The 15,082-nt window shown below is 32.7% G+C and overlaps 1 protein-coding gene across 2 annotated transcripts in view; it reads right to left on the bottom strand.

Annotated features, from left to right (window-relative positions):
• Positions 1 to 15,082, bottom strand: part of EYS (EGF-like photoreceptor maintenance factor) — a 1,566,128-nt gene that overhangs the window by 1,425,283 nt on the left and 125,763 nt on the right. For both annotated transcript variants that reach the window (XM_078055169.1, XM_078055170.1), the window contains exon 6: positions 7,986 to 8,151. In XM_078055169.1, the coding sequence (XP_077911295.1) occupies positions 7,986 to 8,151 (166 nt within the window). The remainder of the gene's footprint in view (positions 1 to 7,985; positions 8,152 to 15,082) is intronic.

Below are 15,082 nucleotides of genomic sequence, written 5' to 3'. Positions count from 1 at the left end.
AAAATCTAGTGTTTGTGAGGCACGACTTCCCAGAAAATATTATTTTCTTAAAATAACACAACTTACAACTGAATTGTAAAGTAGAGATGGTTCACAAGCTGAAATCCTCCTGCTGTGTGCAAATCTATTTAGATATCTTATATGTAACTCTAGAAAAAAAAGGAAGAAGCTAGGAAGCCTTGAGGAATGTTCCAGACCTTTCAACCTTACCAGTGTAATTTAACTGCTAGTAATTTTAAGATTATAAAAATTATTACTAGTTTAGTAATAAAATAATCAGTGGGTGAGATTATCAGCAGATCAGCCACAAGAGAAGAAAATATCAGTAAATTTAATGATGCCAATAAGAATCATATCTTCAATGTGCTGAGATAAAATAACTCAAATATGGCTAACCTAGCCTATATTATCAATTGATAAATGCTCCTTTCTATTTTCTGAAGGAGTTTAAATAGAATTCGATGAACTCTTTATTGAATATTTGGGAGAACTTTGATAAAGACAATATATTTCCAGTGGTTTTCTTTGTGGAAATATATTTTAAAACTATTTAATTATTTTACAGCTTATAGGACTACTCTGATTTTATCTATATTATTGAATCAGTTTGTCCACTAGTATTTTTCTATGAATTTGTCCATTTCATCTAAGTTGTCCAATTTATAGGCACCAAGTTCTCTATAATGTTGTATCTGATTAAATATTTGGACCTAACTGAGATATCATCCCTTCTTCCTCCCAAAGCCTCAAAAAGGAGGTAATGATAAAATAAAACAGAAGTGTTAACTCACAAAGAGAATGAGAAGGAGGCAACAGTGAGCAAATATTTTCTGAGCAAATATTTTCAATAAATTTCAAGAAGCTGAAAAGATGGTGGAAATGTAGTGACAAAATTATCAGAATGGCAATAATCAAAAGACAAAAGTGTAATTAGAGGACATACTTATAAAAAAACAAATTCATGTACTTGGCAGATATCTTAAGATGCTCAGGACTTAAACGTGTTTGAGAATGTAGTACTGGGTTCTGGCAACAGGGAAAGTAGTTGACATAGCTTTTCTTTCAAATCACAAATCCAGGTAATTATTCTGACCCACCACTCATCTCCCTGCTGGCCCACAAACAAATAATTTTCAAGGTTTATTCTCAGGAGAAAGAGGATCTTAGAGTCTCCTGCCTCAAGGATACCAAGCTCATTGGAATTCTGCCATTGAATGGCCAGCTGTCAACTTGCAATCCTCCAATTGAGCTGCCATTTATCAAAACCCATGTTCACATGGTAAGCTTCCAATAAGTATTGTTAGGTCATCACCATTAAATATGATTATCCAACATTTGGCAGAAAGATTCCAAATAAGAAAAAATAAACCATCATTAAAAATACTTACAGAAACAGAGACGCTGAATGGAAGAAAAAAATTTAAAACTAATCAAAACTGTAATAATCTTAGAGTTACAAGAAAATTTGTTTAATCTATATAAAAGAACAGAATGTCATGGAAATGTACAATTTAGACAAGAGTAAAAATGTCTAGAAAAGTAAAAAAAATAATAAAAAATCCAACACTAGCTTTCACGTATTTAATTGGGGGAATAGAGTAGAAAATAGGGCAAAATAAAAATAAATGGAAAAGATAAGAATTATGAGAAAATGAGATCAATTTAGGAGAGGCAATATCAAATTTTTGGACTTAGAGGCACAGAAATAGGAACAGAAAAGACAGATAATTAGTGAAATAATACAGAGATTACCCAAAAATTGAAAGGCACAGGCTTCCATATAAAAGGGTTTATCAAGTGCTTACACATGAACAAGAATACAGTCATGGGAATGTAAATTGGTGCAGCCACTATGGAAATCAGTATGGAGGTTCCTCAAAAAATTAAAAATAGAACTCTCATATGGTCCCACAACTCCACTTCTTAGTATTTATCTCATGTTAACAAAAATACTAATTCAAAAAGATATATGCATCCCCATGTTCACTGCAGAATTATTTACAATAGCTTAGGCATGAACAATCTAATTGTCCATCAGTGGGTGAATAGCACATGCACATGTGCACACACACACACACACACACACACAGAAATATTATTTGGTCCTAAAAAAAGAAGAAAATCTTGCCGTTTGCAACAACATAGATGGAACTTAAGGGCATTATGCTAAGTGAAATAAGTCAGACAGAGAAAGATAAATACAGTATATTTCACTTATATGTAGAATGTAAAAGGGAAGAAAAAACAGAAACTCATAGATGCGGAGAACAGATTTGTGGTTGCCAGAAGTGGAAGTGGCGGATAGGAGAAACACATGATGGTGATCAAAAAGTACAAACTTCCAGTTATAAAATAAATAAGTCCTGGGATGGGATCAATGTACAGCATGGTGACTATAGCTAACAATACTGTATTGTATATTTGAAAGTTGCTAAGAGAGTAAATCTTGAAAGTTCTTATTGCAAGAAAAGAAATGTAACCATGTGTGATATGGATATTAACTAGAATTATTATGGTGACTGTTTTGCAATACATACAAATATAGAATCCTTATGTTATACATTTGAAACTAACATGATGTTATATGGCAATTATTAACTCAATTTTAAAAATTTATGATCTACAACATAAATCCCAACATAGTGGAATTTCAGAACACTGGAGCAAAGAACATAGAAAAAGCCTTCCAGGGAGATAACCACAAGTTGAGTATAAAAAATCAAAAGGTGGCTTGTTACATACACAATTCCACATTACTGCATGCCTTCCTTTCTTTTTGCTGTATTATATATCTCATGGATTGCCATATCAGTACAAGGAGTATTGCATAATCATTTTTACATTTGTGTTCATTCTTTTGCTCAAATAACCAATGATGCCAATTATAATCTTGTACATATATTACTTAGCATGTGGATGGAAGCATGTGTGATGGGAAAGCTAAGTCAAACAGTATACACATTTATAATATTGATGGATATTGTGAAATGGCCTTGCTCAGATTTTATAATGATTTTACATTTCATGAGCAATGTATAAAATCTCTCAAATTTTTGCCATATTTATGAGAGAAAAATTATATATTTATGATGTTTTTAAAATCTGCTTTGTTCTCATTATGAGTAAAGCTGAACACTTTCTCGTATATTTAGGAATACTTTTTATGCCTTCTGAACAGTTTTTGTTTGTTTGTTTTGCTGTTTGACTGCTTCCATGATGTCGTCCACAGACACTTTTTCTTGTCATGTAGTCAAATGACTAGTCTTTTCTTTCTGGCAACTAAATTTTGGTTGGTAGCTGAAAAAGGTCTTCCCCATCCAAATTTATAAAGTAATTCTCCAAAATTTTTCTGATATATTTATCATTTAAATTTTTATTTTAAAAACTTATTGATATGAATTTAACTCAGAGTATTCTGTTAAGATACAAATCAGACTTTTTTTTTTTTTTTCCAGATGACGATCCAGTTGTTCAAGCTCAATTACTGAGCAATTCCTATTTACCCTAATGACTGAGATGGAAATTCTATTAGATGTTAAATTTTCTGTATGACTTGATTTTATTTTTGGACGTTGTATTTGCACAGTTTTGACTATCAGTGCAACAGTACCATGCGCTTCATTATTGAAGCTATATAATATGCTTTATTATTTGGCAGAACTAAATCTCTGCCCCACGACCCACATAATGCACTTTTACAGAGTCTAGCTGGCTTTATTTATTTAGTTAGTTTTCCAAGTGGACTTTAATAAATAAAACAAATATAAAAGCATTGGTGTTATTTTACTGAAATCTTCATAAATATATAAAAGAATATGGAGATCTGAAATCTTTAATACATTAGGTCTCCTTTCCAATAGCATGGTATATCTGTAGAATTTTTTTTCCAGTTTTGTGTGTTTGTAACTATACTATAGCAATATATAAAGTTTTCTCAATGTAGAACTCATGTAACATTTTTGTTAATTTTAGTCCTGGGTATTTTAATATTTTCACTGCTGGTTTTTTTTCCATTAAATCCTTTAATTGGCTCTTCTCTGTATATGAAAGCCACTTACTTTTATTTAATAATTAACATAATCCTGTTACTGTAAACATTTTTTATAGGTAATGTAAGTGAAATGTACTAAAATACATTTGGTTTTTAAAACTCAGATTTGTTTTTTAAATCTTGAAGTAAGGCCTGAAAATCTTTTTTTTTTTCTTTTAAGATTTTATTTATTTATTTGAGAGAGAGAGCACAAAGGGAGAGCGAGAGGGAGAAGTAGACTTCCCACTAAGCAAAGAGCCCAATGCGGGGCTCGATTCCAGGACCCTGAGATCATGACCTGAGCCAAAGGCAGATGAGCCACCCCGGCACGCCAAGGCCTGAAAATCTTAAATGGATATAGAAATAACAGCAGGTATTTAACAAAAGACTTGAAAGAGGAGCAGTATAATAAGGAAAAGTACTCTTGATCAAGATTGCTTTGGAGATACAGGAATTTCCAATCTCCAATTAATCATTATAAAATTATAAAAGTCATTTAAATGAATAGATTATAATTAATATCTTACAATATCTTTTACCACAAATAAGATCTACTACTTCATAAAGAAAAAGAGAGAATTTAAAGTACATATTGGTTTGCAATATCAATTCAGAAGCACAGAACTCTTTCATTTAGAAAAAAAATACTTCACTATCACATATTAAATGCTGTAAATGTGTTTCAAATTCAGTTAACGAAGTTGTAATGATCACAAGCTTTAAAAAAAAAGAAAGGAATTCAGAGAACTTATGTCTTTATTTTTGCTATGATTTCATCTTTTCTTAACTATGATTCATATTATCTTATTTCACTTCACAACTCATTATCCACTCTGTCAGTATCTCCTTTTCTCAAACCTAATAATACATATAATGAACATAGATGATGACATTGAAAAGAAACGGTGCATGTCAGCTCTTTCTCAAGTTGTGCACTGTAGACCAATTGTCCTTGAAGGGGCTTCTTCTAATTAATTATCATCCCTTCTTTGTAGAGCAATCATATTGGCAAGAATTGATTGGGCGTGTAAGACACTTCATTTAGTTGGTAGAAAAATCTCTTAATTAAAAATAATTTTACTACTGGTAAAATTAATGCACCCCATGCAAATTTACCAGCTTGATTTTAATGTTCCTCTTCAATTATATTTTAAGAGAAAAAAAGGAAATGAGATCTTAACAGCATCAACCGGAAAAAAAAATAAGAATTACATAAAAGACGTAATTCTATTTACATACTTTCAAAATTTAACCTAACTGCTTTTTTTGTTTTGAAAACTTTCCTGGGAGAATTGTTTTATTGAATCTTTCTCCTGGCAGTAAAAAGGAATTTGGGTAGCCCTACTTAACTATTTATTGACTATTTAGCCTCATCACACTGCCTTCTTTAGCTTGGACAGCCCAAGTCATTTAGATTCTCAGAGGTGGAGGTCACATAATTCTTATTTTTGTAATCATCAGCTTATGTTCATTAAGTTCTGAACTTAGTTTCATGAAAGGATAATGACTAAATACACTTACATTACCTTGATGTTAACTGCTCAAAGCTGATTTATGCATGAACAGTTTTGACTCCATATTATCCCATGTCCTAAAAAATCTATTTGTTTTACTTTAAAATAAACTTAATCATTCATAAAACTATGTTTACTCAGAGATGATTTATCAACAAGCTGTTTGATTTCCTATTACGCCTCCTATTTTTCCTAAAAATATATTTGCTATTTTATTTTTGTGAATATGTTCCCTGTAGCTATTTTTGGTTCTCAGAGAATTTAATGTTTATAATTTAGTGAATGTATGCATGCATTATTTCTACTTTGAGACAAAGGAAAATCGAGTATAACAATGATGCAGGCCCTGAAGTCCATGAACTGATTGGGCAGGGAACAGTAAATTATGTTTCTCATATCGTGGATGTAAAGCATTTGGGCAGCCTTTCAAGGTCTCTATGTCCACCTTACTACTGTACCACTTTCATTGTTCTCTAACGCAAGTCCAGCAGTAGTAGGTTTTAAAAGTTCCTCAGGTGATTAGAATATGTGGCTAAGGTTTAAAACCACTAAATTAACACAATCCCTAAATAGTCCTGAGACCAGATATATCAGGTAACTTCTCTAACCTCAGTTGTTGTTCTTGTTTGCTTGTTTTGTGTCATTTTTAAAATAGTAAGTATTCATAATACAATCTCCTGAGTTCCTTTTAGCACTAACATAAAATAGTCAACAAGTCATTGCTCTCTTCTACCACTTTTGGTGTTGAGTGTGATTTGCTTAATGAACCGATAACTATTTCTGTCATTAGGGGTTGTTAACTCTCCAGAATATCATTTTAGAGCATAATGAAATAAATTATCATGTCTACTGTCTAAAAAGCTAATTGTTAGTTTACTTCAACACCGTTTTAATATAATAGTAGTGCTGTAAGTGCAGCTGTTGTCAGTTGAATAAAATAAGCCATTAGTTGAGAACAGACATATCAAATATACTCATTTGCTGATTGTTGATAAACTATAATGCCAAAATATCATTGACAGAAGAAATAGTCTTTAAAAGATTTAACTGAAGTACCATACAGTGTTAAGAATGTCGATCAATTTGCATAAGCTAAGTCAAATAGTATACAAAGTGTAGTCATAGAACAGAAAATTATGTTCATCAAAATAGATTTTGAAATAAGAACTGCCATTGTATAAAACAATTAAAACATATTTAATAAAATGTGTTGGAATTATTTCAAGTGTTAAAGCCAGAAACCTAGAATTCCCATTGACACCTCTGTCACTTGCTGTCTGTATTCACTTCATAAACAAGAAATTCCATGTACTTCAAGCTTCCATCCCCTCACAAGATGACTAATATGCAACTAATTCTATCAGTTTTCCATTCTCCACTTGATCGCTTTTTAAATGTGTCAAACTCAACAGCGATTTCCTATTCCTTTTAGAATAAAAATATAAATATTTAACCCAGCATTTTAGTTCTGGCATGGCCCTCTCCCCAAATCTTATTTCTATTCTTGCTCTCAGAGATCCAGCCAGGTCTTCAAAGGATTCATCTCTTCTAATTCAGTGGAAGTTTTTTTAACCCACTTTATTGGGGGTATGATTGACATATAAAAAGTTGTAGATATTTAACGTATACAACTTGATGTGTTTGGAGTTACATATACATATGTGAACCATAATCAAAATCAATGTCATAAATTTATCTATCACCTCTAGAACTTTCCTCCCACCCACTTTGTTTTTTTTGTTATTTTGTTTTTTTTTCTTTTGTGATAAGAACATTTAATATAATATCTACCTTCTTAGCAAAATTTTAAATATACAATATGGTACCATTAATCATAGGCCCCATGTTGTACAGTAGATTTCAAAACTGCTTTATCTTGCATAATTGAAACTTTGTATCCTTTGAAACATAGTGTTTTTAAAAATATAATTCCCTCAAACTAAAACGCACTCTTCTCCAACTTCTCTACCCTGGCTTTATTCTTTGTACCTTTGTTCAAGGGTCATTTTATAAAGGAAACCTTACCTGACCTCCCAACTTACGCTTCCAATTGTCCATAATTTTTTCATTTTTTTCCTTTCGTTATAAGCTTTCATGAGAGGCTATTTCTTTCTGTAGGAACATTTTATTTCAATTTACAATTATATACTTATCATTGTATGTGCCCAATAATTCCTCTCCAAAAAACAGATCTATAAGAGTAGGGAATAGCTCTAGCTTTCTTCATTATTACATATCTTGCACCAAGCAGAATTCCTGGGATGTAGTGGGTGTTAAGCATACGTCTATTAAAGGAACAAATCAGAGAACACAGTATTAAATACATTTTTTACTTTATTTTGTGTTTTGAGATATAAAATATTTAGTATAATTGGAAAACATACTTACCTAATAGATTTTGAAGTAATTCAGGCATATTTTAAAGAAATTAATTGGATTACCTTTAAATCCCAGTTGCCACACATATTTAAATTGAGGAGGAGGTTGGACTTTAGCTTGGCAAATATCATGGCTGATGGTTCCACAGTAGCAGGGGTACAGATGAATTAAGCAAACATTCTTCACAATCCAACACGAGTATCTTGTGCACTCTAAAGTGCATACATACTAGAAAAGGAAGCAATGCAAAATGATATACATCTTATTGAAATATGTTTATAAGTATTTTGCTTATAAATATATATATAAATATACAGCTGATTTCTAAAAGTACCAATTAAAGTTTATAAGACATACCCTTTATGCTACTTTTGTTTATTTCTTTTATTCTTTTAACTTCTCTTTCTGTTACCATCTTTCATCATGTTCATGTTCAAAATGCTTATGTGATATTCTTTTGGCTAGATTGACTCATTCATCAATCTACAACAGTCTCTTATGCTCTGTTTTCTGGGATATATATATATGACAAGGTATGTTCCCTAGTGTGTATTAGCCTGGGTTTTTGTCCTGTTAAGCACACAGCCTGAGGGTGGTACAGACACCATGACCATCCAGGGATCCCACTGTAGCCAGAAGAAGTCCCTGACCAGTAGGGCACCATGAGGTACTCTGACCAAATGCCAGGGGTCAGATAGATTTAAAACTGTGCCAACGGCTCTGACACCAGAGCTTTGTACATGACCCAGCATGTGCCCCAGCCTAGGGCTGCCCCTCCAATGAGTTCATGACAGAGCCAGGAGTCCCAGAGCACTGGCCAGTCAGTGCCTCCAGAGAAGCCCAGGGCTGCTCCCCTAACTGAAGACACATCACAATGCCAAGAGATGCTCCACTCAGCACTCATACCTTCTACAGAAGAAAACCAATCAGCAGAAATAGCATAATGATTATCCAGTTTCTGAGATCTTCCACCCCACTCAGCTTCCACCCAGACCTAAGTTAATTGGGCTTTTCCCCTAAAGAAGTCACAATTTCTGTGGTATATGAACATGTATATTACAAATTAAAAGTAACTATGGTATTAAGAGATACACTATTTAAAGCACAGGTGAACCAATAGGATTAACACAATGAAATGCCAAGGTACTGTTAAAATTTGTTGGGTTTTTAAAAATTTGTGTATCATTTGAAAATATTTTAATATGATTAGGGCATATTTTCTAATAATATGATTTGTCTATGGTGATCCCTAGTATCTTCAAAGACAGAATTCATATCTGGTTACACCCACAATGGAATTAATAAAATTTAAACAATTTCAAGTCACATTCAAGCCATCATTAAGTTTTAATACAGGCTACTTTGCTGAGGTTTTAGAATGGCATAAACTAATAAGATAAATTTAAGCTCTGGGGACAGACTACTATTACATATTCTGTTTAGAGCATACGCTACATTTATTTCTAACTCTCCAAGCTTTCAGTGAGAAAATTCCCCCGAATTGGCCAAGGTTAGAATAGCTGAGTCATGGGGTGCAAAGAATCACAAACATCTGAAATTTCCTTTATTGCAATTACTACACGAAGTGATCTTTGTACTCACTGTTTCAAGCCATGATGACCTTTTACCTGGATTCACAATACAATTGCCTAATAGCTAGACAAAATATGAATATTAAAGTAGAAGCCTCTATATTAATTAATAAATGGCCATATAACTAGCTGGAATCAACACTAAAGATGAGAAATAATCTGAAAAATTAATTAATTGATTAATTAATTAAGGAAAAGTAGTCATTCTGAATTCGTGTGGACATGGTGACTAATAAAATACTACCTATTAAAACACTATTTTCTTAATTCTTATAAACCTAAATAGAAAGACTTGATGATTCAGCATAATTTGACCAAATTGGTGTCTGTAAAACTCAGTTACTCTAAAATGGCCTCTCTTTTACATTAAAGTTAATTTCCAGTAGTATGAATGGTCTTCTCTGCCATTAAGTTACCTAAGGTTCTACAGTGACCTCAGATAACATGGTAGTAATAATTTTTCTCCATCAATTTTATTTGGTTCCATGAGGATTAAAAAACATTCACATGGAAATGCTCACTTAACTATTTTATTTTTTAATCCCCCCAGATTAACACTTGGAATTAATGCTTTAAAAATAATCCTTAGTTTTTTTTTTTGTTTTTTTTGTTTTTTTGCAGGAGGGGAGAAAATAATCCTTAGTTTTAATACTCCTCATTGAATTCATGTATTAGGTAACAAATGTTTGTTAGAAAATCTGTGGCAGTCTGGAAATCTGTGGCAGCAATCCTGTGGAAATCTGTGGCAGGTTCAACCTTCATCCATGAAATAGAAATATGGCTCTTTTTATATAAAATGGGTTAAACTGTTGTGGTAGAGTGGATTTAGTGTGACCAACTCAACTGTTAGCCTGGGACTTGACTTTGTTTGTATTGAAATTCCTGTGTCCAATGAAGGCACTCAGTCCTCTGCAAACCACAATGGTTAGTTGTCCTCAGTAGATTATACATTCAAAGTATTATTCCTGAAATGAATGAGAATGAGGAACAGAGCTGAGCTGGCATGTGATGATAGAAATTATCTTGTTGTTTCAGGCCTCTGAAATATTTGTGTATGCACCTGTGTGTTTGTGGGGGTTAATCACCACAGCATAACTTACCTAACACTTTTTTTTTTTTTTTTTAAAGATTTTATTTATTTATTTGACAGAGAGAGAGGCACAGCGAGAGAGGGCACAGCGAGAGAGGGCACAGCGAGAGAGGGCACACAAGTAGGGGGAGTGGGAGAGGGAGAAGCAGGCTTCCCGCCGAGCAGGGAGCCTGATGCGGGGCTCGATCCCAGGACCCTGGGACCGCGACCTGAGCGGAAGGCAGACGCTTAACGACTGAGCCACCCAGGCGCCCCACTTACCTAACACTCTTATCAAAAGTTTCCTCCATCTAGAGATGAGACTAAACTCATTTTCTGAGGATTGTTTCAAATTTGAATATCTATCAACTGTATTAAGTTTGCCCTTATCCTACAAAATATATAGCTCATATTTCTGTAAGGAAATTAATATTACATTTATTGCAGTAAATAGTAGATATTTATAAATTGCTAATAAAATATATACAGAAAATAGCAGTGTCAATTTATCCTGTACTTGACTGCCAAGTTTATATATAAAAATTGAAAATGGCAAACAATTCAGCATTTATACTATTTCTTTTGGAAGTGAGTGGGGTGCCGGGGGGGGGGGGGGATATACAAACATGCATTTGGAAGTGAACATCTATCTTGTTGTTGACAGTGAACTAATTAACTGGCACATATTAGAAACCTAAACTTGAACTGACTTTGAACTTCAATGAGCCTGTGAGAGCATATTTTGGTAAACAAAGAGTGAAATTAAGACAATGATGAAGTAGTTTCACAATGGCAGTAAAAAGAAGCAAGAAAATCAAGAGAATGGCCCATAAAAAGGAAAGCAATCATTTTTTTTTTGGCATCACATGTCAGTATATGTTATATCAGAAAGGAGCAAATTTTGCAGTACCAAAGTTTTATGACTTTTATTTGATTGACACAAAATACGTATTCATAAAAATTTTATAATCCTAACCAACTGATTTAACATCTCATATGCCAAATGTATTTGATGATGCTTTCCTTAAGGTTTTTCCTTTTTTTATAAAGGGAGACTGATCTTGATTGATAGTATGAAGAAGCTTTAAAAACAACTCTAGATGTTGATTTATTATTCTAACAGCCACATTTCTTAGGCTAGATAATGATTTCTTTTAGATATCCTGCTTCTCTTGCTGTATTAAGTATCTTAAACTTCTCTCTTTCAAAGAAACTATATCCCTAAATCATGCCTTATACTTATGACTACAAGATCTATATTCCCTGGTGATTCTATATTTATATTTATTTTAAGCACTTATCAATTTTTATAAACTGTGTAAGAATATGTAGACATGTTTTGCCTAGGTATATTTTACTATTTTGGAGTGAAGAAAAATTAAATTTATATAGAATATATGAATATATATATTATATAAATACATAGATAATGTAATATAAATAATATGAATTTATTTTATAAATAATTACATATTTATATAATTATATAATAAACAGAATTATTTATTTATAAATATAAATATATATGTGTAAATATATAATAATATATTATCTACAAAATAAATAATATGTATTTAAAGATTTTATTTATTTATTTTTAGAAAAGGAGAGAGAGTGCACATGGGAGGGGCAGAGGGAGAGGGAGAGAGAGAATCTCAAACAGACTCATGCTGAGCACGGAGCCCACGGCAGGGCTCAATCTCACAATCCTGAGATCTTGACCTGAGCTAAAATCAAGAGTCTGACACTTAACGACGGAATCACCCAGATGCTCCATTATCCATATGTATTTAAAGTGTTTACTTAGCAAGTGATATTCTCCCCCACCTTTTTTTGGCTTTTTACGTTTTGAGGTTTTTTTAAGTATTTATTTTTATTTCAGTTAGTTTACATACAGTGTTATATTACTTTCAGGTGTACAATAGAGTGATTCAACAATTGCATACATCACCCAGTGTTCATCACAAGTGCAATTTTTAATCCCCATCACCTATTTAACTCATCCCTTCCCACTTCCCCTCTGGTAACTAACAGTTTGTTCTCTATAATTAACAGTCTGTTTCTTGATTTTTCATTCTCTCTTTTTTCCCTTTTCTCATTTGTTTTGTTTCTTAAATCCCACATATGAGTGAAATCATATGGTATTTGTCTTTGTCCTACTGACATATTTCACCTAGAATTATACTGTCTAGCTGCATTCATGTCATTGTGAATGTCAGATTTCATTCTTGGCTAAATTATATATAATTATATAGTTATAGATATATATTATATATATATTACTATGTTTGATGGAATCACTGAGTTCCTTAAGTCTGTTGTTTTGCATAATTTTTTTCTCTCTTTTGTTCAGCTGGATTACTTCCCATTACTCTGTCTTCTAGGTCATTATTTAATTCCTCTGCTTGCTTCTTCCCGCCTTCCATTTATTCCATCAAGTGTGTTTCTGATTTTGGTTTTGAGCCCCTTGTCTCTGCTGTTATTCCTTATCTGTGTCAACGGTCTCACTGATGTCCTCCACTCTTCTCTCAATTCCAATAAGTATCTTCATATTTTTTAAAGATTATTTATTTATTTATTTATTTATTTAGTGGGGTGGGGAGAGAAAGAGAAAGAGAGAGAGCAGAGGGAGGGGCAGAGGGAGAGCGAGAGAATCTCAAGCAGACTCCCTGCTGAGCAAGCCAAGCCCCCTGACCTTTAAAACTCTAGGCTTTAAGCCCTGCTGATTGTCAGAAGTCACAAAATTCGGCCCCTTTTGATTTCCAAGCCAGTTGCTATGGGGATTCCTTTTCCTCATGAGCTCCCAGCCTTTCTCCATGACTGCAGCTCCCTTCCCACCACAAAGGCCAAGATCCGTTTCTCTCCCCAACCCTGTCTCCATACTTGCAGCCTTCTTTGATGTAACCCTTTCTCTTAGTTGTGGGGTTTGTTCTGTCAGTCTTCAGGGCAATTTCTGGGATATTCAGGATGATTGGGATGGGGTGAGTCTAGGGTCCTCCTACTCCGCTACCATCTTCCAGACTCTCCCTCTCTTCCCATTCTTAAACATATGGATTTTGTAAAATTATTCTATGTCAGTATGGATAAACTGTAGTATTCTCCAAGGCTCTCCTGTTCCCTAATGTATTTATTCCCTCTGAAAGACTTTTGTTTTTAAACCTCTCAAACACAGTGTCTATTATTAAACTCCTATCATTGCTTTAAACTAAATGAAGAAAATTAGAAAATGCATGGAAAACCTTCAAAGAGTGAAGTAATTCTTTTATGTTCAATCAGTCCCAAAGAACTATGAAAATAATCTGATTATCTTTGCTCCTAAATAAATTTCTGGCTACCAGACTAAAAATGAATTTAACAAAGACATTAAACACCAGTGATGGTCTCTCACACACTTCATGACTTTGAATGCCAAATTATATTCAATTTCAGGAACGTATTTGATAGTCTGAGAGAGAGAAGAAATGGTTATCTTTATCATTTACAGTAATGTTAAAATTCCCTTTTTTAATTTGTTGTCTTCATCTTTCTTTCACAGACTAGATAACATTCATTTGTCTTATTCTGTGATCAAACGAATGACTGTGGAAAATCAAAGTCCCTACTAAAATTTTCATCCCAGCTAAATTCCAGTGAAACTTCTTATAATAGCAGTATAACATTAAATAAAACAATTATTTATTTAACTAAACAGCTTCAGTTTTATCTTTCAACTAACTTATATTCACTTTAGAGTTTTTTGTTTTATTTTTTGCTATAAATATCATCTTTTCTGGAGAAAGAACAAACTCTCAAGTCCTTTAAAAATGTATTAATTTTGTTTCCACAGATTTTTAATTTTCCAATTGATGCTGTTTTTTGCATGTCATCAGACGTATTTGATAAGGTTGCCATCCCAGGAAAAATACATTCTTAACAGACTGACTCAAATATTCTTTTTTACTTGAATAAGTAATGGAAAACATAATTTAATAATTACTCATTTATTTGTTTTAATACAGATCAAGTTTTGTAGCACTTTGTTATATTACTTCAACTCGACTGTAGTTAACATTTTGCTATTTAAGTAAATGTTTAAATTAAATGTTTGTGTAAATATCTTCTCCATCTGAACAAAATCTTTCCCCCCAAAAAACATAGTTTTTCCTGTATCATTTTTTATAATCAATTTCTACCTCACTGATTTTACATTTTATATTTAGCTACTTAAATATTAAATATTTTCCTAAATAAGCTACCGAATATATTTTCATAAATGGGTAGATATGAGTATGACTTTAACTGCTGGTTCTCATAAAATAGATCAAATTGGACCATATTAAAAATACTAAAATTCACCATGGCATCCTCTTTGGGGGTGATTCTAGATAATTTTATAATTTCTTCAGGTCTTTCTTACATTTAAATCAGGAGTTTTAATGAGGAAATTAGGGACAATGTGCTTCTGTGGGTCAATTAGGTTCATTTTAAAGTTCAGCTCATTCACCTTGGTTACCACCAC

This window comes from Halichoerus grypus, chromosome 9 (genome assembly GCF_964656455.1).
Source record: "Halichoerus grypus chromosome 9, mHalGry1.hap1.1, whole genome shotgun sequence".
Lineage (NCBI taxonomy): Eukaryota > Metazoa > Chordata > Mammalia > Carnivora > Phocidae > Halichoerus > Halichoerus grypus.
The sequence above is the reverse complement of the archived record's forward strand: the minus strand, read 5'-3'. Positions and strand labels throughout refer to the sequence as shown.